Source organism: Dicentrarchus labrax, unplaced genomic scaffold (genome assembly GCF_905237075.1).
Source record: "Dicentrarchus labrax unplaced genomic scaffold, dlabrax2021, whole genome shotgun sequence".
In the NCBI taxonomy this organism is placed as follows: domain Eukaryota; kingdom Metazoa; phylum Chordata; class Actinopteri; family Moronidae; genus Dicentrarchus; species Dicentrarchus labrax.
Window position 1 is genome coordinate 16,889,243 of NW_026136718.1, and position 22,305 is coordinate 16,911,547.

Consider the following 22,305-nt stretch of genomic DNA (forward strand, 5'->3'; position numbering starts at 1 on the left):
CAGTAAATATTTGCTGTCTTTGTCAATCAGCTGGCAGTGAAACTATTTGCCAGTAATAAACATGTTGGAATGAGAACATGATAGAAGTAAATTAAAATGAATCTTAAAGTATAAATGTATACTAAAGTCCTCACCGGAAGCTACGTAGTTACCACACTTCCAGCTCGACATCTCGCGATAGAAGCGAAAGGTGGCTTTGTTTTATATCCCTGGTCTCGTCAGACGGGCGGCTACAGTGCTCAATAAACCTTCCTGTTGTGGGCCAGTACTTAAATATTCTTCCATTCAATAAGTGTACTGTAGCTCAATGGATACAGGAACGCGGGTGGAAGTATTAACCCTGTTTAGGGACGGGCGGAGCTAAGTGACTGCAACCCGCCCGTCTGCTCATTAAACAAAAGCAAGCGCCTCTCCTCGGCTACGATGGGGGAGATGGGTAAATATCCCACACTGAGCGGGCCGCCAGCACACGGCCAGGTTTAAATAAATGGGAGAGAGAGAGATCTGGACGCGGTGTTCAGTCTCGTTTCGACGGCCTCGGACCAGCCCGTTCACCGATGTCTGTGCGGTGGTTGCTGCCCGTCCTCTGGGCTCTGTCCGCGGAGGCAAACTTCTTCCAGTTCGACAGCATCTCCAATGTCTCCACTTACTATTTTAATTACATTTATTGCAATATATGGGAGGGGGATTGTCAGCCCAACCAAGACGATGCTACACAGCAAGGTAAGAGACCGAGAGGGAAGCTATTGTTATGTAATACTTAGATTTACCTCAACGTGTAGGCTGTCCATTATGGCTGTCACACTTCCTCCATTTCCTCCTTATTGACTATCTTGACCCAGTGGTGTGTTAAATTACTCAGTGGTTACAGCGGTGTTGTAGAAGCTGACTGCTTGTGTTCCTGTTCATGTGAGCAGTTCCTACCAGGGACCTTTGGGCAGGTTTTCCTCAGGACTACGTTAGCCTGCTGCATCAGTGGTACTGTAGTCTGGGCCAGTGCTGTGAATCTGGAGACTGCAGGATAACCAACAACATCACAGGTAATCACACTACAGCTGTCTGCTTATACGGCCCATGTGCCTGTGTGATGAGTGTCACTGTAACACATTATTCTCCTTTAATTCAGTGTGTGTGTGTGTGTGTGTGTGTGTGTTGCCTGATGGTCTGTTTTTATTCTAGTTATACATTCACAGCTCGCCATCTGTGTTCAGTCAAACAGAGGCAGCTTAAGAAAGTGGTTATAACAATGAAATCAGTCATAAAAGTTCCTTTAACAGTCTTACTTTTGCTCTGCATGCACTAGAGAGGGCAGATAGCAGCAGGTTTACTGCGTTCAATGGCAATAAACAATTATAAAATGTTCCTTCTGACGTGAATACGTGTCACATCATACAGAAAAGTATTTTAATATTGTACACAAGGTCAGACTGATACTGACGTGTAGTTCAGGGTTTCTCTACACTTTATTATGTACTTATTTTAGCATTAAAATGCACCGGCCTGTGGTAGTTGCACCTATAAAGAGTCAGCTAGCTTTATTTCCATTTGTTAACCTTTCATTAGGTGCACAGTTAAACACTCTTTCTTTATTTCCCTTTGCTATTTAATATCAGACCTAGTCACAAAACATTGAATATCTCTGCTTGACTGCAGTAACATGCCAAGAGATGTTAGGAGCCTTGTAGAGCTTCTCAACTTAAATATCATTTCAGGAGCTCCTGCAACAAACTACTGCATGTGATAAGGATTGCAAGATTGTGCAAATGACACCAGGTTTATATCATAGGTAAATCCTCTACATCTGTCCACCTGAGACCTAAAGGGCCTGCATTAATAGCTGGTGCATCACATACACATAGACTCATTCATATATACTGTAAAAGATTATGGGTATTCAGGGATTATTCTGTATCTGATGCTGCCGTTGTTGAGCATGCTCTCTGTTCTGTGCAGGTCTGTCGACGGACCTTCAGACCAAGCTCCACGGGCAGCACCTGGTTCAGTCTGTGGTTCTGAAAGCCATCCAGGGTTTTATCAACAACCCAGAGTCCAACAAGCCACTGACACTCTCCTTCCACGGCTGGTCCGGCACCGGAAAGAACTTTGTGGCCCGGATCATCGCTGATAACCTGTATCGTGACGGGGTGAAGAGTGAGTGTGTCCGACTGTTCATCGCCCCGTTCCACTTCCCCCACGCCAGACTGGTGGACACGTACAAGGTAAGACGTGCAGGGGCCCTCTCGGCACAGAGTTGGACGCTCTGTGCCAGAAACATCTTGGCAGTGTTGCTGGGACCCCCGCTGGCTTAGTCAGTTGTTTAGTGTGTTGTAATTCAGCGTATGAATGATAACGATCACGGTTTGGACAGATGGTTCAAATCAAATATTGATCCGACGAGTACTGACATCCACGTCTTTTTGGAACCTGGCATTTGTCCAACCAGGTGACAGGTGCCAATGTGGGCCCATCTAAACAACATTTTTACACAATCATTGCATTAGATTTCAAAATAATGTTGACACAGCATTATTACACAAATGGATCCAGATGTAACAGGATATAGCACACAAGATAACCTTTAAACTAATTTTGCAGAATCTGGACTGAATTCTGAATGTTTCTGCTCCAGACGTTGATAAGTTCTTCCCTTTAAATGAGATTTAGTTTAAGTCAGTTCAAGAAGTAGCAGAATTAAAATACATGAAGGTTTTCGAGCACATTCTTTTCTACAGAAGCTATAAATGACTTTAATATCTTTCTGAAACTTTAATTTCACTTGACATTGTTAAACCAGACTCAAAACCTTAACAGAGTCAATTTTGTTTTCATTTTCCTTTGTGGCTCTTAGAGATTTTAGTCATTTTTGGTCTTTCTCTCTGCATGCAGGGCCAGCTGAGAGAGGCGATCCGGGACATGGTGTTGCGCTGCCCGCAGACTCTGTTCATCTTTGACGAGGCTGAGAAGCTTCACCCAGGCCTCATCGATGCCATCAAACCCTTCATGGATCACTATGACAACGTAGATGGCGTCAGCTACCGCAGAGCCATCTTCCTCTTCCTCAGGTTGGTTTTATATATCGGGCACGTCCTGTCTGCTGAAGCTGGGTCGGACAGACTCAGAGTGTATTGCCCCTCTGGCCCAGGTATTCTGACAGCTCATCTGTAATGAAGGATGTTTCTCCTTCTGTCTCCATTAGTCCTCTTTATGGATTTTTCATGTTTTCAGTTACTCATGCCTCATTTCTGTAGACAGATAATCTGTTCAGTCAAATATAGAGACGCATTTTTCACCCTTATGTTGAAATTATATGATGTAGGAGACACTACTATAAGAAACTATGGTAACATTTTTTATTTTTTATTTTTTTAACAGAAAGTCCAATTGAGATCAAAATCTCTTTTACAAGAGAGACCTGGCCAAGCTAGCAGCCATACACATTCACAACATATTAAAATACAACATAATATACAAAAATCTACAATAAAACATAAGAACAACTCTTCTGACACTTAAGAAAAACAACCACATGCCTCCATCACCACCTTCTTTATGATGCCCTGAAATTCATAAATTGGTATAAATTTGTTTTTATATTATAGATCTTTTTGAAGATTATACCATGCCCAAGATGCATAGTAAGAAATTAAAGTTTTCCCCAGATCTAACAAAACCAGGAGTACATTTAAAGCTACTTGGAGGAACATAGCTGTTAACTACCAGAGCTCAGACAGAGAATGGTACAAAGACATACAAAACCACATGCTGAATAATCATGTTAAAATAGATTTATAAATAGATATATAGATTTTTAAATAAAGTTCTCTAATTTGTTCAGATCACTAATCTGTGAACATTTGTCCCAAGCACAATCTATGTTTAACAAAATACATTAACTTTCCTTCCACTACTTTGGACTGACGTGTTGTCTCTGCAGTAATATTGGTGGAGCAACAATCAATGATGTAGCGCTGGACTTCTGGCACTCTGGTCAAAATCGAGAGGACATCGGTATGGAAGACCTGGAGCATCGGCTAAGAGCTGAAACTATGGAGTCTCAAGGTATGCTGCAGTGCTTGCTCTCACATTAAAGCCAGTCTTTTCTATCATAATTCAAAACATTGATTGGAGTGTTTTGCGTTGTTCTCTTCTTCAGGTGGGTTTGCTCAGAGTGAGCTGATGTCAGGTCACTTGATCGACTTCTTTGTGCCGTTCCTGCCTCTGGAGTACCGCCATGTCAAGCTGTGTGCACGGGACGCCTATGCAGCACGAGGTCTGGAGACGGATGAAGCTACGCTGGATGAGGTGGCCAAGGCGATGCTGTACGTCCCAAAAGAGGAGAGACTGTTCTCAGCCCAGGGATGCAAGTCCATACCCCAGCGGATCAACTTCTTTCTCCCCTAGAAGGAGAGACGGACGGACAGAGAGACCTGGAGGAGGAGGTGTGAGATTGCTTTACCAGCCCATCTGCGTACAGAGCCATAGAGGAGATCTTCTCTGCTCTGCACTGCTCTATGTACTCCCAACCCCACCCACCCCCGCAGATACAACACGTATCTGTCCAGGTCCCTCAGAGAAGGCCAGGCAGCAGGGCAGATCCAGTGTGAGAGAGGAAAGCGGCACGACCCACCCTGCAGACATGAGTAGAGACAGACAGTCATCATGTGCAGTGTGGCTGCTCTTCCTCACCTGCCTGCTTTGAATCCTCACAGCGTGAAGAAGATGGTATTAGTGGTTGTGCAGTGTATGTCATAGAGGAATACTGATTTTTTTTTGTCAGACTATTTATGTCTGTTCATCTTGGTCTAAGTCTGTTTTTTATGTCAATATTTGCATGTCAGACATATATTAGCACTGATTATTTACTTGTGCCATATTTGAACATCTTACTGTGCCCGATTGTTTTTGTGGAGTTGTATGAATGCACATTTGGTGGTACTGTAAGCCATGAGTAAATATTAAATGGCGCTGTGGTGTGAACGGTAGGGAGTGTGTAACAGCTAACATACATGGTGCTGTGATGCAAATGTTACTTGAAATAGTTACTGGAAACGTGTCAGAAGCAATGAATCTATTTGAAAGTTAGCTTTTATGTGTAAATATGTTTAATGACAGTGCTTTTATAATTTATTTTTTATTGTTTGATTTGATTCTTTCATATGAACCTGATAAATGTCTATCACCATCATTACATAATATACTGCTTTTAATTTGGGGCATAACAAATGCATTTCATCTATTCACTGACTTGCTTTGATCTCTATCATTCAAGCATTCCTGTTCACATACTCTCACACAGGTCTGAGTTGGTCTGCTTTAGTGATTGTGTTCTCTAAAGCTCAGGGTTTCATCACAAGAAGAAAGTGAGAAGAAATGGTTTTAAGAAAATAAACATCCACAATAAACCAACAAAAGTTGTTTTTATTTAATGCAATCATTTGTCAAAAAATTCAAGTAATATCAATTTGGTGTTGCATGAGAGATGCCTGTTATTTCTTTAAATAGTGGAGGCACAGCAGAATCAGAAACACTTTTATTGGCCAGGTATGTGTACACATACAAGCTATTTGACTCCAATGTACATACACAGAATAGCGTAAATAAACAGCACAAATAGCTCAACTAAAGAGACATAAACTATATATAAAACACATACATAAACATAAACAATAACATTTGTAGTAAACCTTTAGACTTTGAAGTGTTGGTTGGACAATACAAAAAAATCTAAACACGGCCACTTGAGACAATGTTGTAGGCATTTTACATTTTGCCTTTTGTTACCTCACTTATGTTTGAGCTCCAGTGCACAGAATGGTGTATGTGCAGAGTTGAAATGGAAGGCTGTTTTCACATTCATCTATACTGACTTAAAATCTGAGTTTAACAGGAGAACAAAAACACAATTTTTGACATCACAACTAGCCCCACAACAAGCCAGCCCTGGTCCAATATGCAACTTACAGAATGCATCTAGTTAAACTTTTGAAATGAACAATATTTGCATATTCATAGATTCTGAATTTTTCAGAAACCAATAGGTTTTATTTTAAGACATTAAGTATTTAGTTGAATTGTTCGTAGAAAAAAGACAAATTGTAATTTAAAAAAAATTGACGTCAAAACAATCTAAAAATTAACAAATTAGTTTTTCATTTATCAAATTATTTCATTTGGTTTGTCTTCAGTTACATTAAACAAACCTAATATTCCGGAGTTTACAATGATCTGTCCATCCTTATTGTGATTTTGTTCTTTCCCTGTATATGATTCACCACGGCGCATCTCCCTTCCTTGGGCGTGTATCAAGCAAACGCGTGGTCTGCTCCCATTGGCTACAGCAATTATTCGTCCAGATTTGCTCCCCTGCGATTGGTCGAGAGGGATAACGCTTCCTTATTGAGGATCGAAACTGACGTCCAATCAGATTCAGACATCTGTTCCGAGGCGAGAGGAGAGCCGCGGCAGCGTTTTTCCACTGTAACATTACTGTATGAGAGACTGCACCGACAAACAACGCCTCCTGCACGGCGTAGATAGATTATTTTGATTTATTTGTAATCCTAGTTGGTTGATTTTTTTTATTTGGCAGGGTGCTCCAGCTCGTCACCATGACAGCCCTGTCGCTGCTTTTGATGGCCGTGTCGGTCGCATCTGTACTGGCTGAGTCCACTGTGTATTTCCGAGAACAATTTGAAGATGGGGGTGAGGTCTTTTACACAAAATTATGCCTTTTTATAATTTAAGTGTGTTTGCTGTGAGTTGTTGAAACTGTAAATGTATCAGATAGCACTGAATCAGTCACCGGGGGCTGGTCTTCATGTTGGGTGGTTGGAATGATTATAAATATATATATATTTTTGGACTTGACAGCTTATAATTTTACCTCCACTCCTGTGGTGCATTGTCTACTTACTGCTATTTGAGATGCATTTATTCTACATGGGGACCATTCATCTTTTGACCCCCTCCTCTCCCCTCCCTTCCTCTCCTCCCCCCCCAGCTATCATCAAACCCTGTCTGTCTCCCCATCCCCCTACTGCACATCTCTCCCCTGGCCATTCACTGTTCACCCCTCTTTACCTTCAGCTGTCTCGTTCCGTCACCACCGGCCTCTTAACAAACACCATGTAGTTAGTGCAGGCAGCCACATAAAGCGTGCCCCTGCAGCGTAACTCACCCCCAGTGCACCTGCACTGATGCATCATAAGTGGTGGATTAGCAGCTTGTGAGTGACTGCTGTGCAGCTGAACCTATACTTGTTTGTGCAGATGCCTGGAAGAGTCGCTGGGTGGAATCCAAGCACAAGTCGGACTACGGCATGTTTGTCCTGACTGCAGGGAAGTTCTATGGAGATGCAGAGAAAGACAAAGGTGAGTGGAAAGGTTAAATTGTACCCACCCACTGTGGATCTGTGGTCAACGCCCACATTGTTTTGGGTGTTAAACTGTGTTTTAAGAGTATGGGTGTGTATCCTCTGTTTGTCTGTGGCCTGTTTTGAGGAGGTTTAGTGGGAGATTTGACTGAGACTTTATTATATGGTTCTTTGGGATTAACTTAAGTTTTGATTGTGTTCTTTAGCATTCAGACGACCATTTGTCTTAATCGGTTAATTCATGTGACTTTTGCTAGTGGCACAATACAGAGGTGAGATCCATCAGACAGAAGTTACACTGAATGTAAAGATATTTACAGACGGTTAAATCGCAATATAAAAATGTGAAGATTTAAATTGGTGAGATGAAAAATGAATTGCGATATCAATCGTGGTAACAAGGCGCAAAGAAATCAGTTTCACATCGCAACACAAATACAACACAAAATGAAATGTGCTTTATTCTGCAGTTTATACCCAAACTCCAGGATTCTATAATTTGATAAATAAAATATGTTGATTTTTGTCTAAGAAAAACTTTTTTAGTCATAATGTCTTGTCTCTCTCGCTTGATGTGGAGATTAGTGTGACACTTTTTAAAGTTCCACTGGAATTCAGATGAAAGTGGTGACTGAGTCTGTGGGCTCATATATCGTTATTGTTTGAGATATTCTACCTAAATAACATTACTCTGATTGTAGGGCTGCTAGCTATGAATCTGAAAACGCGCCCAGTGAAATCACCATGGGTGTTGTCAGAGTCTCAGAGTTTTTCCATTATTAACTCTGGAGCAGCTCCAGTGTTTGCCTCCACATAACATCGCCACACCAGGGCGTCTCTCTGCTGTACAACTTAAGAAGAGTTTACACATTTTAAATTATACTTAATGTTAGATCTTCCCTTAATACAGATACATGGCAGTAACTTTTTTTGCTTTTCTCCCCAGGTCTTCAGACAAGCCAGGACGCCCGCTTCTACGCCATGTCATCCCGTTTTGATGACTTCAACAACCAGGGCGAGCCTCTAATCATCCAGTTCACTGTGAAACACGAGCAGAGCATTGACTGTGGTGGAGGCTACATTAAACTGTTCCCCTCCAGCCTCAACCAGGAGGACATGCATGGAGACTCCGTCTACAACATCATGTTTGGTGAGTGTGGACAGTTTCAGGACTCTGTCTCTGATATTCGATATCTGTAAGACCAGAGTCACTTTGAGTGATTCACCACCCAAATTTTGTCTGGTTGTATTTATTTATTTTTTTCCGGATTCCACATTTTTACTCATTTGTTTGCTTGTTCAGGTCCTGATATTTGTGGGCCCGGCACAAAGAAGGTTCATGTCATCTTTAACTACAAAGGCAAGAACCATCTGATTAACAAGGACATCAGATGCAAGGTGAGACATCAGTAAATGGTTCTTGTTTTTATATTTACTCAGGGAAATGGTGGAAGTGTTTTCTAATTCTATATTGATTTTATTAGCATTTTGTAACATTGCTCTTGTCCTCCTGAGCATAAAACCAAATTAGCAAGGACATGTTGAAAGTGTTTTGCATTATAAACAGATTACATGTAAATCAGTTGTGAGTCGAACGACTGCCAACAATCCTTTTATACCTTGCAGGATGATGAGTACACTCACCTGTACACACTGATTGTCAACCCTGACAACACTTACGAGGTCAAGATCGACAATAAGAAGGTTGAGTCTGGCAGTCTGGAGGATGACTGGGACTTCCTGCCTCCCAAAAAAATTAAGGACCCCGAAGCCAAAAAGCCAGAAGACTGGGATGACAGGGAGAAGATTCCTGACCCCGACGATAAGAAACCAGAGGTCAGTCTGCTTGACCCAATATAGAAATCTGTTTGTCCGTAGTTTTAATTTTCCCTTTAGTTAAGTTTAGCTTATTTTGTCTTTTGCTGTATCTCTTTGGTAGGACTGGGACAAGTCCGAGAACATCCCAGATCCTGATGCTAAGAAGCCTGATGACTGGGATGACGAGATGGACGGAGAGTGGGAGCCGCCTATGGTCACTAACCCTGATTACAAGGTAAACGTCAAATAATTACAGCACTTAATGTACAATTTTGAGACAATAGCTTCCACTATTGCCATGTCTGAACTAACTCCCTACTCACTACCTGGTAAATAGGGATGAATACGTTCAACTTACGATTTGATTTTACAACACGTAATAAAGATTTGTTTATTTATCAGACATAAAATCTACAAAATGTATTTTCTTAATCAAAATCCTTCTATATTTCTGAGGTAGGGTATAAACTGTGCAGAGCAATGACATGAATGACACAGGACGTCAAACAAGCAAAGTCAAAAGTAGATGGCGCACTCTGCTGTTTAAAAAGAGTATCACGATTCATTTTTCATCTTAACGATTTGAATCTTCACGTTTGTGTTATGATTTCACTGGCTCGCAGTATGTCTTGACATTACTTCTAGCAAAGCTATATTAACACTATTTTATTTGAGTTTCTAATATCTCAGTATAAGATGTATGTCCCATATAGTCCCCTCAAAGATTTCCACATAGTGCACACTGAAAATTACATTTAAGCAACAATATATCTGTCAAAGTTAAAGGGTGACGAAGGGAGTCTGTTCTCAAGTAAAGGTTGAAGCATAGTTGTTCTAAAAATATATACTGTGTCATCATAAAATACAATTGGGGAGCATGTTTCTGTCATTTTTATTAACTTTGACACATTCTTCTGACAATAACCACACTGCCTGACTTTCTGTGTTTGTTTGCTGTCAATAGGGTGAGTGGAAGCCCAGAGAGATCAACAATCCTGCCTACAAAGGCAAGTGGATCCACCCTGAGATTGACAACCCGGAGTACACAGCCGATTCTGAGATCTATAAATACGACAGCATTGGTGTGATTGGACTCGACTTGTGGCAGGTAAGAGTCTCACTGACTGATTAATAGAGACTGACAAACTAGCATATGACTTGCACTTTAATTATATCCATTCAGGGAGAGGAACATTTTACTTGCAGTCTTTCAGTTAGAGCCACTAGAGTTTTATATTTATGTGTGTTTCTAGTTGATGCACAGCTTAGTTTTTTCAGTTGGTCCAAAATTTCAAATGAAAAGAAACTGAGTGTGTCTTTTTTTTTTGGATTGATGGATGGATGCCTGGATTTGTTTCCATGAAGCACCTGAGAGTTAAATGACTGTTAACTTCTTTTTGATGTAGGTCAAGTCTGGCACTGTCTTCGATAACTTCCTGATCACCAATGACCCAAACCTGGCAGAGGAAGTGGGCAACGACACATGGGGTAAAACTAAGGTCAGCCCCAAACTTTTATCTTTACTGTTTGAGTATTTTTGGGGGGTTTACATGAGGAATTATACATTTATCACTTTTTAATTTGTGGTCTACCGTGCGCACCCACTCTAGGATGCAGAGAAGAAGATGAAGGAAAGCCAAGAGGAGGAGGAGAGAAAGAAACGCGAGGAGGAGGACAAGCAGAGGAGAGAAGAGGCAAAGGAGGAAGATGAGGAGGAAGAGAAGGATGAGGAGGAGGAGGAGGAGGAAGATGAAGAAGAGGATGAGGGGGAAGAGCAGGAGGAGGAAGAAGAGGACGATGAAGGCACAGACTCTAAACTCAAGGATGAGTTATAAACTCCTTGCAGGAACTGCTCAGAAAATAACCAGACTGTCTGTGTCAATGAGCCATTGGAACGAGGCTGGAGACTGAGATGATAGACCCTCATAACTGACACCCTGGGTTGGGGGTTGGGTGGGATGGGGGTTTTCGTTTCTTTGTTTGTTTACAAAGCAAGGGAGTAGGTGAAAAGGGGCAATTATTGGTCTGTTTCCATGTGCTACTACTACTACTACTACTACTACAACTATTATTATTATTATTATTAAATGAGGAATAGTAATAGGAAAAAAATGAAGATGTCATAACGAATGTCAAGACAGGAGAAAATCAAATTAAATCGTTTCGCAGTTTATACCCAACAGAAATATATAAATTGTCATTTGCGTTCAGCAAAAATCTGGGTTTTTATGAAGTATAATGTTGTGGTGACATGAAAAAAAAAAGCTATGTTTGGTTTGTGGATGATACAATGAAAATGTTTTGTTTACCTCATGTTTGTCTTATTAATCTGTGTCACATTTTTGTTATTTGAGGTTTTTTTTTTGTTAATCTTTTGCAGTCAAGTCATATCACTTTGTCTCAAGATCCCCTCGCGGTCCCATTATAAAGCTACGTCAATCTCAAAGGATTTGACAGGGTCGGGCATCATCATGCAGGTTATCTCGCCTGCTCTTAATTAAACCGCTGATTCAAACGAGGGTCAACAGCATGGGGACAAGAGTGCATCAGGATTGACTATATTTGACAATAAAGCCGTCGTCCATAGGATGGTATTTTGGGGTGCTCTAAGATTAAATCCCTTGCATAGTTTTGTACTGTATAGTTAACACTTTTTCACTTCAATGCACATACTGTAGTCTTTCTGTGTCTAAATAAACTGTGCTCAAATTCAGATGTACATTAAAGAGCACTCCAGTAGCAGGAAAGCTTCCTTTCATTTGGTACGTGTTCACTTTAGGTTTACTCGTAGTTGGCGTACACAACCAGTTTCCTCATTTATGATGCTAATATCTCTGCACTGCTGTAACCCAACACACTGTCCCCAACAGTCTGAGAGATGATCCTTTTGTAAAAGACACATTTTGTACTAATGGTAGTAATTGAAGCGGGACGATTTTCATGTTGCTGTGTAAAAAAACAAAACAAAGACAGGTGATCTGTCCAATAAAACAACCAGAAGAAAACAAACACACGTTCTCTTCAGTTTTGTGTTGTTATATTTAAAGTTATTTAATTTAATGGATTACACAGACCTGTAGAGTGTTTTTCTAGAAGCATTACTTGTTTTCTTGTTCATTCATCTGATTTAATTGTTAGTTTATAGCCGTGCTGGACTTGGACATGGACTTATACTTGTGTATTTTAATGTTATGATACTTTATACTTATATCCATAATATTTCTGAGGGATATGTTGTAGTTTTTTACTTCACTGCATTTATCTATGCAGATGACTATTAGTTACTAGTTACTTTCAGATTTCACATACAACACATGATCTGATGAAATTGTGTATATGTGATATAAACAATCAAACAGTATGTGAGAAGTTAAAATTAGCTCTACCAAATGGTAGTAATAATCGTATAATAGTAAACGTTGTGAAAAGGACCTTTAGCGTACTTGTGTACTGTTTAGTAAGTATTTGAATACAGGACTTTTGCTTATTATCGAGTATTTTTCCTTTTTTGTAGGCCATTGGTGTTATTAATGATAGTTTTTTTGGACTTTGGGTCAACCTGGGAGAACCTACTTCCTACAATTAAAGACATACACATGGTAGATATTGTTCACTATCTCTGCACTCATATTTAAATTAAATTTGACAACTGTGTGTCCAATAGTTAGATATACAGATAGATTGTGGTAACTTTATTAAGCTTCTTCAAGTAACAAACAGGCATCATCAGTGGATGTTTAATTAATGAATCCATCCAAGCAGCATATATTAACAGAAAATACAGGAAAACAGAATATAGATTAAATAAAATCAACTTAAAGGGGGTTTATGTCTCTCTTTTCCACTTGTCTTAAGGATTTAAACAAAATCTTCAAGTAATTTATAAATAAAGTATTTAAGCTTTGAGCAACTTGTGAGTGTAAAAGTTACCTATAATGAAAACATATCTTTGATTTGCACAAACCTTCATGTTGTGAAAATAAAACATGATAAATATAAATGATTAATAAAAGGAAGGACTGGTGGGAGGATACACTGCCCCCCAGCGTACCCTCCCACCCACTCCTGGGCTCATAACCTCGGTCTTTTCTTAAACTCTTTGCTCAAACCACTCTGTTTCTTTATAAACACATGTTATTTCTGGCCCCGGTGTTGTTCCCGGCTGACGGGACAGCAGATGATAATGTGTATGAATAAAGTCTGCAGTGGTGTGTTTGATCTGATTTGTCTCTGAGGTCCAGTGCCAGGTTTTCCAGCGGCCTCTGTCTGTGTCTGGCAGCAGCGCAGAATGAAAGCAGTGGGAAACAGAAACACTATGGCTGCCACTCTGTCTCTTACTCAGGTAACACTGTCTTACAACTCAAATATAACGACAGCAAACGTCTCACGGCCTCTGTCTGTGCTGCTCGGAGACATTTCGGCAGTGTTAGTGAAACCGGGCAGACAGAAAGACGAGCTTACCTCGACCCTCGTCCCTCTTTTTGGAAGTTTAGCCCTGCTGTGACTGGGAAAAGTTTCTGCCTAATCTCTTTGGGGACTGCGTAAGGGCGTAGCTAGCTAGCTAGCCTGTTAGCTAAGAGCTAGTTAGTGTGTTTAGTGTCGGGTCTGTTTCTAATTACAGCCGCTTTATTAAAACTTAATCCGTGTAACGTTACCAAGCTTCGTTTCGGTGTTGGGAGGGTATATATTATTATATCACGTTTTGCTGCAGGCTAGTTGGTCCTGGCCAAAGAGATGTTAATGCGAGATACTCATGTGTGGCTCTGTTGTGGCTTTACTGTCATGTTTTTGCTAACTAGTAGAGCTTCTGCTGACATTGTTTTCCGCTACAAATGAAGCAAGTTACGGACATTATAATGTTATGTTGGGATTTCCCCTTTGCTGCTGATGTAGCTTGCTATATGGTCAGACTGAATAACCAACCTGTTTCTTATTGCTATCACTAGTAAACATGCTTTCACTGAGTGGGTTAGTTGTTTTGTGACCTTTCTAAAGAGTGGGCAGTGTTAGCCTGTTAGCTTTTCTGGTTGTTTTGTGTCCATAATGTTAAAAGAAAAACTCAAAATAGTGTTGTCAGTTGTTTTGTAACCAGTAAGAGGAAGTGAGCTCAAGCAGACACCAGCCAGCACTGCTGTCACACAATGTCAGTCTGCTGCTCGCTAAATTTAAACACTGCAATATGTGTGGAAATGTATTTGTTTGCATACTAAATAAGTTATTTAGCAGGTAGCAGCCATGTCTGATAATACAGTCCTAGACTTGTTACCTGAGCCACTGTTGCCACTAACAACAGACAGGAGCTGTCTGTGACCATCATTAACCCTCACAGATTAGTTTTAAAAACCTGTGTTGATCTCTTTGTGTTGTGAGACTTCATTGATCTGTCTGTCGGTGACATGTGTTTAGTTTTACCACTCATTAATCCTAAAACTGACTTTCTCCTCAGTGTTGTTGGTGACATTAACGTGCGTTATTGCCATGGGTGCATCAGGGGATTTGAAATGACTAGAACAAACTAGACTGGCCCGTCGACTCCAGCACTGTAATGTATCTTGCTATCTGCTGCAGTTTTGTATGGGCTGGCTGGGGAATGATTGAGTGGTGTTTTTTCAGTGTTCAATTAAAATGTCACCAGTACAATGACCACAGTGTTACAGCCACCATCAGTTCCAGGCACACTATTGTGTTTCACAGAAATAAGTTGCATTGGCCAGAGACAGATAAGTGTGTATGAACAGCTATCTCGCTGTAAATTGGCAGTTGAAAAAGCTGACAGATAACTATGCTGATCGCAGGCTGTGGTTTACTTGTGAGTCTTCCTCTGTGTCCGAGCTACGTGTGCAACTCTGTAACAAGACATTTTAACAGGTCTCTGCTGTACTCTTGCTTTTGTTTCACGTTATGGATTGATATTGCTTGAGCATTACGACAGCTTTACCCACTGGTTGAATAGCCACTCCCTAGTTGATTCACACAGTTCAGACAATTACTGTTCACTCCTTTCCTCCTGCACTGCACCTGTCGAGTTAAAAGCACACGCAACCAATTGTCAGTTTCAGCTATATGGAGAAGGGAATGCTGATTCTTTTCCTGTTCAGCCCAGCAGCGGACAATTGTATTAACAGAGGAAAGGAGGGTGTTTAGGGAGGATATGACAGAAGGTTAAATTAGTTGTTGTCTGTGGAGTGACGCCCTGCTTTAACTATCTAAAGCTGACTATCAGTAGCCTTAAGAAGTGCGGCCTATATCCTGAGGTCAGACAGCTCACAAGTCACGACTGTCGCTGCGTGCAATTCAGCAGAAACCTTATGTTTCATTGTGACTCATAGAATTTCAATGTATGGCCTAAGACACATACTGTGTTTCTCTAAAATATCCACGGTTTGCCAGGAAGCACACAGAAGAAGTGCTTCTCAAATTGAAATTACTTAGCTAGTGCTGAGACGATTAATTGAGAGAATTAATTGCAGACAACTTTGGTAATCAATGGTTTAAGTTATTTATCAAGCAAAAATACCAACATTTACTGGTGTCATTGTAAACTAAATATATCTGGGTTTTGGAATGTTTTGCAGTGTTGGACACCTCAACATGAACGTGGAAACTTTTCACAACAATTATGAACAAAATTATTAGTCTGTTAATCAAAAAAATAATAGAAGTTTATTTGAAAAAAGAAAATAATTATTAGTTGCAGCCCAAATCTGACGTGTAGCATACTGTGATGTCTGGAGTTGTCACGTTGCCTCATGCTACTTTTAGTTAAGCCATCTTAAACAATATATGTTGACGACCACCGTGTCGTCTTTCATGGTAAAACAGGTCTTATGGAGTAGTTCTTCGGCACAGTGAACTAAATTACATGCGTTTGTTCCTTTTGTCTGAGCAGTGATCAAAGTCACTGTGTTCATTGTTTCCCTGTCAGATGTTTTGAGCCATCGACAAACAGTTCAGCCATTTTGGTGACAGAAATGTGTATGGGCATGATGATGAAAACTAATGCTGAATTTGAACATATTGGTTGTAGTCTGTGTGTCTGCGTCCTCCATCTGTATTGGATCAGTCTTTTTTTGACAGCTGCCTTGGCTCAGTGGATGGCACACTTACTGTAGCCAACAAGCACTTGTTTACCACTTGAGCTTGTAAACTGAATCTGAAGAAAGCATTTTAAAGTATAAGTTTATTCTCTTTTAAAGGTAATTCTTTAGGGATTTGATAAGATCCACGCAGAAACCTAAAAGAGGCCACATGAGCAGGCACAGGTCGGGTTGTTACAGTTTTGAAAGGTCCTTATAAGTGTGGTGAAAGGTGACGCTGTTTGGATTCAGTTTGTAAACTTAAATTTGCATTTTGTAATGTTTTTTTCCTGTCTCAGCAGCTCTCCAGTGGAAATCCCATCTATGACAAATACTATCGGCAGGTATGTATATATCTTCTAAAAAATAATTACTAATATGGTTTATTCTTATTAGCCTATGGTGTCTTTTATAAAACAGTATTTATTCCACAAAGGTTAAAATGTTATCATTGAGTAGCAAGCCCATTATTATTGTTTGATATTGTAATTTTAAGATGATATAACTGTTGTATTGTGCTTTAAATTGCTATTGATTTAAAGTAGAAAAAAGGAGATGGAGAGAGAAATACTTTTTTTTTTTATAATTTTGTTGCACTGACTCTTTAAACTCTTAACTAGCTTTAGCTAAACTGTAGTGTTGCAGTAAGCAGTGATCTGCCTTATCTTCTATCTGTTCCATTCTCTTTGTCCAGTAAAGGAAGTATCTCTATGAATTAATAATGTTTCCCTTTGCCCAACATGTCAGGGGAGCTTGCTGTGGACCTCATGAAAGACTACTAACAGATCCAATATCAAGCTAATAGACTGCTGAGAAAATAGCTTTGGTTTATTATCAGTATTGATTTAAGTGATTCGGAGACTCTCTACCCCACAGGGCAATTCTAACAGTTTTTATTTGTTACTTATTTGTTTCCCTCTCCCTGCTAAGAATGTGCTCACAGCTTCCATCCAGTGTTGTGGTCTAAAGCTATTGGCTATTTGGTGTCTTTCTTAGCAGTAAAGATCTATTATTGATGCTTCTGAGATGGTATGAGCTCTAATGACAGTGTGTCCGGCTGTATGTTTTGCGTTGTGCAGGTTGATCCGACTGGTAGTGGGCGGGTGGCAGCAGCTGATGCAGCTCTGTTCCTGAAGAGGTCGGGCTTGGCTGACTTGGTCTTGGGGAAGGTGAGTAAAGACTCAGTGGAGCAGCATTACTTTTTACTTATTGTTAATGGAAATAAATGTGTAACTGTTTCTCCATAGATCTGGGATTTGGCAGACTCTGAACGTAAAGGCTCTCTTAACAAGCAGGTATGAATGCACTGCGGAATTGTTTGGTTTATGTGAATCAAGTGCATATGATCACTGGATTTATGTCACATACTGCGTCTCTGTTCCCCTCAGCAATTCTTCATAGCGTTGCGGCTGGTGGCCTGTGCTCAGAATGGCCTGGAGGTGGCGCTCAAGAGCCTTAATGTGGCTGTTCCTCCCCCCAAATTTGTAAGTCTGTTATTGTGCTCTTCAGTAGGCTCTGTCCATGCTTTAAATGCTGCTGGTGATTTGAAGTTACCCCATATATAAATACTGTATAGTCACAGGTGTTTGTATTATGACAGACAGCTTAAATTCTGCTTTTACTGCTACAGCAGTTAAACATATCATTTTATTTTCCATATTTTATAATTGAGTTATGTTTGTCTGCAGCATGACACAAGCAGCCCACTGTTAGCAGGAGGAGTGGCTGTTGACATTCCCTGGGTCGTTAAGGTGAGGCACTTACAGATTTATCTTTTTGTCTTTACAGTGATTTATGTTTATTTTGTAATTTGCATTGATGTCTTTGTCTTCCTTATACTGATGGAGAAGTATAGAATTATTCATCACAGTCTATCTTTAGTTGTGTGAACATGTCAAAAAACCTGCTCAAACATGGCAGACATTACACCATACAAGTATAGAATTATTCATAAAAAAAAAGAAAAAACCTTAAAGGAAAAGGGGCCCTTGACACCCACAATAGCAGAATCATTCATTTTCACAGCTTATATTTGTGAATTCTTGTTGAACTTTCCACAACTACGTCCTTATCAAAAAACATAGGCTTTTATGGCTTTTATTAGATTTTTACAAAGCTCCAGGACTACATCAAGCCTGTTTAATCCTAGCCTACTGCCTGAGGAAAAGTTGAAGTTTGACTCCATCTTTGACAGTCTGGGTCCAGTGGGAGGGATTCTAACAGGAGACAAAGTCAAGCCTGTCCTGCTCAACTCCAAACTGCCAGTGGACATCCTTGGCAGGGTATGATCCCCAAACAAAGCTTTAACAAAGGACAGAGTGATTAAAAATAATCATGCATGCAAGTGACTAAAGAGAGAATTTCTGTACTTTTAAAAACAACATAATAATTACTAGTTAGTGTTGTAGCTAACTAGTTTTTTAAAAAAAAGGATGTGAAATTAACAATCAGTTGGGAAGAAATTGGAGCTGAAGTGAGAACCAATAGTGAGTCAGGACTTTCAGGGACCATTATCATATAGTTTTGTAATGATGCAAGCTTAACAATAATGTCTGTGTGTGTTGAAGGTGTGGGAGCTCAGTGACATCGACAGAGATGGCATGTTGGACAGAGATGAATTTTCTGTGGTAAGAAATTAGCTACTTTCACATATAGAAAAAAACAATATAGGTTACAGTTATAGTCTGCGGTTAGTTTCAGCTTGTTATTTAACTGCTTTATTCAACTCTGTACTGTTTCCCTCAGTATATTACAGCATCTAAATCATATCAAGGTTTTCTATCACTTGCTTTCAGTAAAGTGTTTTTTCCCTAGTGTTAACTATCTGAAAATTGGTGCTCTAGTAATAGATTTGAATGTTTCCACACACAATTCTTTGTTTCTCTGTATATATGTGTGTTTATATTATACATACAATCTTGGAAGCTTTTACAGGCTTTGGAAATAATTTCTGTAGCCCTGACTGGAACAGATTCCACAGACGTGGAAGAAGTGTGAAGACTAAATGACTACTGGTTCATGGGTAATTGCCTTTTATCATTGATTTCTGTTGCCCTTTCCTAGGCGATGTATCTGGTGTACAGAGCTCTGGAGGGAGAGCCTGTTCCCATGTCCCTACCACCTCCCTTGGTTCCTCCCTCCAAGAGGAAAAAACCCTCGGTGCCTCCCGTGATGCCCCTGTTACCCTCACCCCCCTCAGTCAAAGACAGTCGCTCCTCCCACGCTGGCTCTAAGACCATGCCCCACCCCCCTAAACCTGCCCCAGCTCCTGTCCCAACACCAGCAGCTGCCCCTGTGAGTACCAGACCCATCTGTCCTGTGCATGCACTACCTTTATTTTCCAACCACATAGCTGCAACAACAAACATTTAAAATGATTTCAAACTGGATAGGTCAGTGTGTTTTTCATAAGAAAAAGACAAGAGGGAGTTTTAAGGTAAGTACGTTTTGAGTTAGTGTTACGTCATCTGCATAGGTTGTATTGAATTGTATTACAAAGCAACTCTGGTGCATGTTAAAAGTCTGTTTTGTTGCCTGTGCAGTGGGTGGTTTCGCCAGCTGACAAAGCAAAGTATGATGAGCTATTCAGCAAGACAGACGGTGACATGGATGGTCTCGTGTCTGGACCTGAAGTCAGAGATATCTTCCTCAAGACCGGGCTTCCCTCTGCCACACTCGCACGTATCTGGTAAGTAGGGACCCTTCTCCTCCGCCAGCATTAAACGCTAGTTCTGTAAAACTCAGGAAGGAACCTCAGGAAGAGCAACAGAGGAGGGATCCCCTCTTCCAGGACAGAAAGACATGTAATTGATGTCATAGGTACAGAGTAGAAGGAAATAACAGTAACACTAACAGTATGTTACACTGGAGAAAGAGAATGCATTGTTAAGTAAATACAATGCAAACAAGAATACTGCCTATGATTATGAATCTGATAATCTATGGAGGGAACAAATAATGACTGTCATTTTAACTGTAATAGGTCAGTCCGAGGTGATACTGGTGCCGGATAATAACAGCAGTCTTCATAGCAGTGCAGTGTGTGCTGACACATCGACCCAGAGAATATCACATCATATGGATTTTTATCTTCACATGGCTGATTAGTTTCCGTCCTGTTCTGACTGTCGTGTGTTTTGGCTTCCAAAACCACTGAACATGGTGATGGGTCAAAAATAGCGGTTGCCTGAGGTGTAAATCATTATTCCCTTATGTAACCTGTGTCTGTCTGTGTTCTCAGGGAACTCTGTGACATTGGAGACATCGGGAAACTGACCAGAGAGCAGTTTGCCCTGGCGCTCCATCTGATCAATCAGAAGCTGACTAAAGGCCTGGACCCTCCGCAGAGTCTCTCCTCAGAGATGATCCCCCCATCTGACAGACAAAACATCAAACAGGTGAGACACTCAGACCGCTCATGTGATCTATAAATAACAATGACACATGGATGAAATCAAGATGAGCCTATGCTACAGAAAATGAGAATACTTTTGTAACTAAAAGGTAACCTAGTTCAGAACTGATCCCTAACAAAGAGATTGATGGTGTTATTAGATCTACAGACTGTATAGTGTACAGTTGTAACCAGCAAAAGTGAGGTATAGTAAGCTGAGTAGTTGTGTGAATTACAGTATATCTTATTGCTCGTTCACATAGTAAAATATACAGGAAGACATCTGGAAGTGTTTTTTCAGTGTCTTTAATCCTATACTTCTTGCTTTATTATGTTTTGTATATTATTATTGCAGTATGCTATCATAACTGACTTATATTTATATATTTTCATTAAAGAAAAATTAAGTTTCTTGTTTCAGTATTTTGCATTATTTCTTCTCGTGCTGTTTCGATTTTTTTTCTTTTAAGCTAGCAGGTGTTTGTCTTTGTTTTCCTCCTTATCCTGTTCCTTCTGGACCTACTCTTTACATTTTTACTTTTTTTCCACTTCACGTGTGCAGCGGGATGATCCTGAGTGAGTGAGTGAGTGAGTGTGTGGTAGTTAACTCGGAGGCATCTCATTATTTTTAACAGGCTGCCCCTCTTTGTCATCTTGTCTTGCTCTATCTAAAGCTAAATTATATTTAAATCAGTATTTGTCCCTGAGTTTCTCATCATTAGCTGTCTAAAGTATTAAGGAAGTGAGCTGACAAGAGCAGAGGCTGCTGTTTTAAGTATTTTGGGATGCACCGTTGGCACCATATCCAGTCTATAGATTCAAACCAAAAGCTTGAAGTTTCTTTGATTTACCTCTGTAGAATGGAAAAGAGACGGTTGTTGGAGTCGTTTGTGACATTAGAGAGCAAAGTGAAACACAGTAGATGTAATTGAACATTACTAGTATCCTCCCAGTATTATTACTCTTGAGTCTGTTTCCCTTCCATCCCTTCCATTTTGTGTCTCCATCTGTGGTTTCGTGTGTAATTTCTGTAAAGCCATCAGTGTAGCTCTGTTGTTTATTTGTTTTTGTTGTGATGGTTGTAATATGTGCTGTAATATGTCCTAAGTATCCAGGATTTTTCATTTCATTTAGCCATTCTCTTTAGTGTTACAAAATGAATCTACCTGTGTGGTTACAGGTAATTCTTAGCCTAGAGTATAGGATGTTAAGGTGTTTTACCTTCAGAAGTGGGTTTAATCCTCTTTTATCCTAATTTCTTCTCCAGAACAACGTTGTTAACCTGGCAGCTGACTTCTCTGCGATCAAGGAGCTGGACTCTCTCAGTAACGAGATTGTCGAACTACAAAGGTGAGTTGTTGTTTTTTATATTAATTAAAAAAAAGGGTAAAAACCATAAATACTCTTACTCAAGCCATAGTGATGCAGGTTATGTCACTGGTGGGGACAAGAGGTAGCCTAAAGATGGCCTGTACTCTTTTAGACTTTTCACTAATTGATGTTTGGATGTTCATTGTCCAAAGTAGATGATAAAATAGACTTTTGACTATGATGTACATCAAATGTTATCATTCAAAAATATACATTTTAATGTGAGGCACAGCTTTTACGCATGTAAAAAGACGTTGGAAAAATTGTTCAGTATA

At 40.1% G+C, this 22,305-nt stretch overlaps 3 protein-coding genes across 9 annotated transcripts in view; all 3 read left to right on the forward strand.

Annotated features, from left to right (window-relative positions):
• Positions 1–287: 287 nt before the first annotated feature.
• On the forward strand, positions 288–5,411 carry tor3a (torsin family 3, member A). Its single transcript, XM_051377926.1, has 6 exons — positions 288–723; positions 918–1,040; positions 1,954–2,219; positions 2,887–3,062; positions 3,935–4,059; positions 4,154–5,411. Exons 1-6 carry the CDS (start codon positions 558–560, stop codon positions 4,399–4,401), a joined length of 1,104 nt encoding a protein of 367 aa, XP_051233886.1. The 5' UTR covers positions 288–557; the 3' UTR covers positions 4,402–5,411.
• Positions 5,412–6,430: 1,019 nt separating this feature from the next.
• Positions 6,431–12,199, forward strand: calr (calreticulin). Its single transcript, XM_051377924.1, has 9 exons — positions 6,431–6,702; positions 7,269–7,370; positions 8,319–8,522; positions 8,676–8,770; positions 8,999–9,208; positions 9,312–9,425; positions 10,155–10,298; positions 10,597–10,689; positions 10,801–12,199. The coding sequence occupies exons 1-9, from the start codon at positions 6,609–6,611 to the stop codon at positions 11,023–11,025; spliced, it is 1,281 nt and encodes a 426-aa protein (XP_051233884.1). The 5' UTR covers positions 6,431–6,608; the 3' UTR covers positions 11,026–12,199.
• Positions 12,200–13,463: 1,264 nt separating this feature from the next.
• eps15 (epidermal growth factor receptor pathway substrate 15) overlaps positions 13,464–22,305 on the forward strand; it is a 25,678-nt gene continuing 16,836 nt past the window's right edge. For 5 of the 7 annotated variants that reach the window (XM_051376194.1, XM_051376196.1, XM_051376197.1 and 2 more), the window contains exons 1-12: positions 13,465–13,532; positions 16,566–16,610; positions 17,346–17,435; positions 17,514–17,561; positions 17,655–17,750; positions 17,955–18,016; positions 18,422–18,548; positions 18,834–18,893; positions 19,330–19,560; positions 19,809–19,954; positions 20,507–20,663; positions 21,927–22,009. In XM_051376194.1, coding sequence (XP_051232154.1) covers positions 13,479–13,532; positions 16,566–16,610; positions 17,346–17,435; positions 17,514–17,561; positions 17,655–17,750; positions 17,955–18,016; positions 18,422–18,548; positions 18,834–18,893; positions 19,330–19,560; positions 19,809–19,954; positions 20,507–20,663; positions 21,927–22,009 — 1,199 coding nt within the window. In that variant the 5' untranslated portion in view covers positions 13,465–13,478. Of the gene's footprint in view, positions 13,533–16,565; positions 16,611–17,345; positions 17,436–17,513; positions 17,562–17,654; positions 17,751–17,954; positions 18,017–18,421; positions 18,549–18,833; positions 18,894–19,329; positions 19,561–19,808; positions 19,955–20,506; positions 20,664–21,926; positions 22,010–22,305 lie in introns of all 7 variants that reach the window. The other 2 variants (XM_051376200.1, XM_051376195.1) reach the window with 2 other exon arrangements.

Coding starts and splice junctions, on each gene's coding strand:
- calr (XM_051377924.1), top strand. CDS start 6,609: ATGACAGCCCTGTCGCTGCTTTTGATGGCCGTGTCGGTCGCATCTGTA. Junction 7,371..8,318: donor AGATGCAGAGAAAGACAAAG/GTGAGTGGAAAG, acceptor TTTTCTCCCCAG/GTCTTCAGACAAGCCAGGAC. Junction 8,523..8,675: donor CGTCTACAACATCATGTTTG/GTGAGTGTGGAC, acceptor TTGCTTGTTCAG/GTCCTGATATTTGTGGGCCC.
- tor3a (XM_051377926.1), top strand. CDS start 558: ATGTCTGTGCGGTGGTTGCTGCCCGTCCTCTGGGCTCTGTCCGCGGAG. Junction 724..917: donor AGACGATGCTACACAGCAAG/GTAAGAGACCGA, acceptor TCATGTGAGCAG/TTCCTACCAGGGACCTTTGG. Junction 3,063..3,934: donor GCCATCTTCCTCTTCCTCAG/GTTGGTTTTATA, acceptor TTGTCTCTGCAG/TAATATTGGTGGAGCAACAA.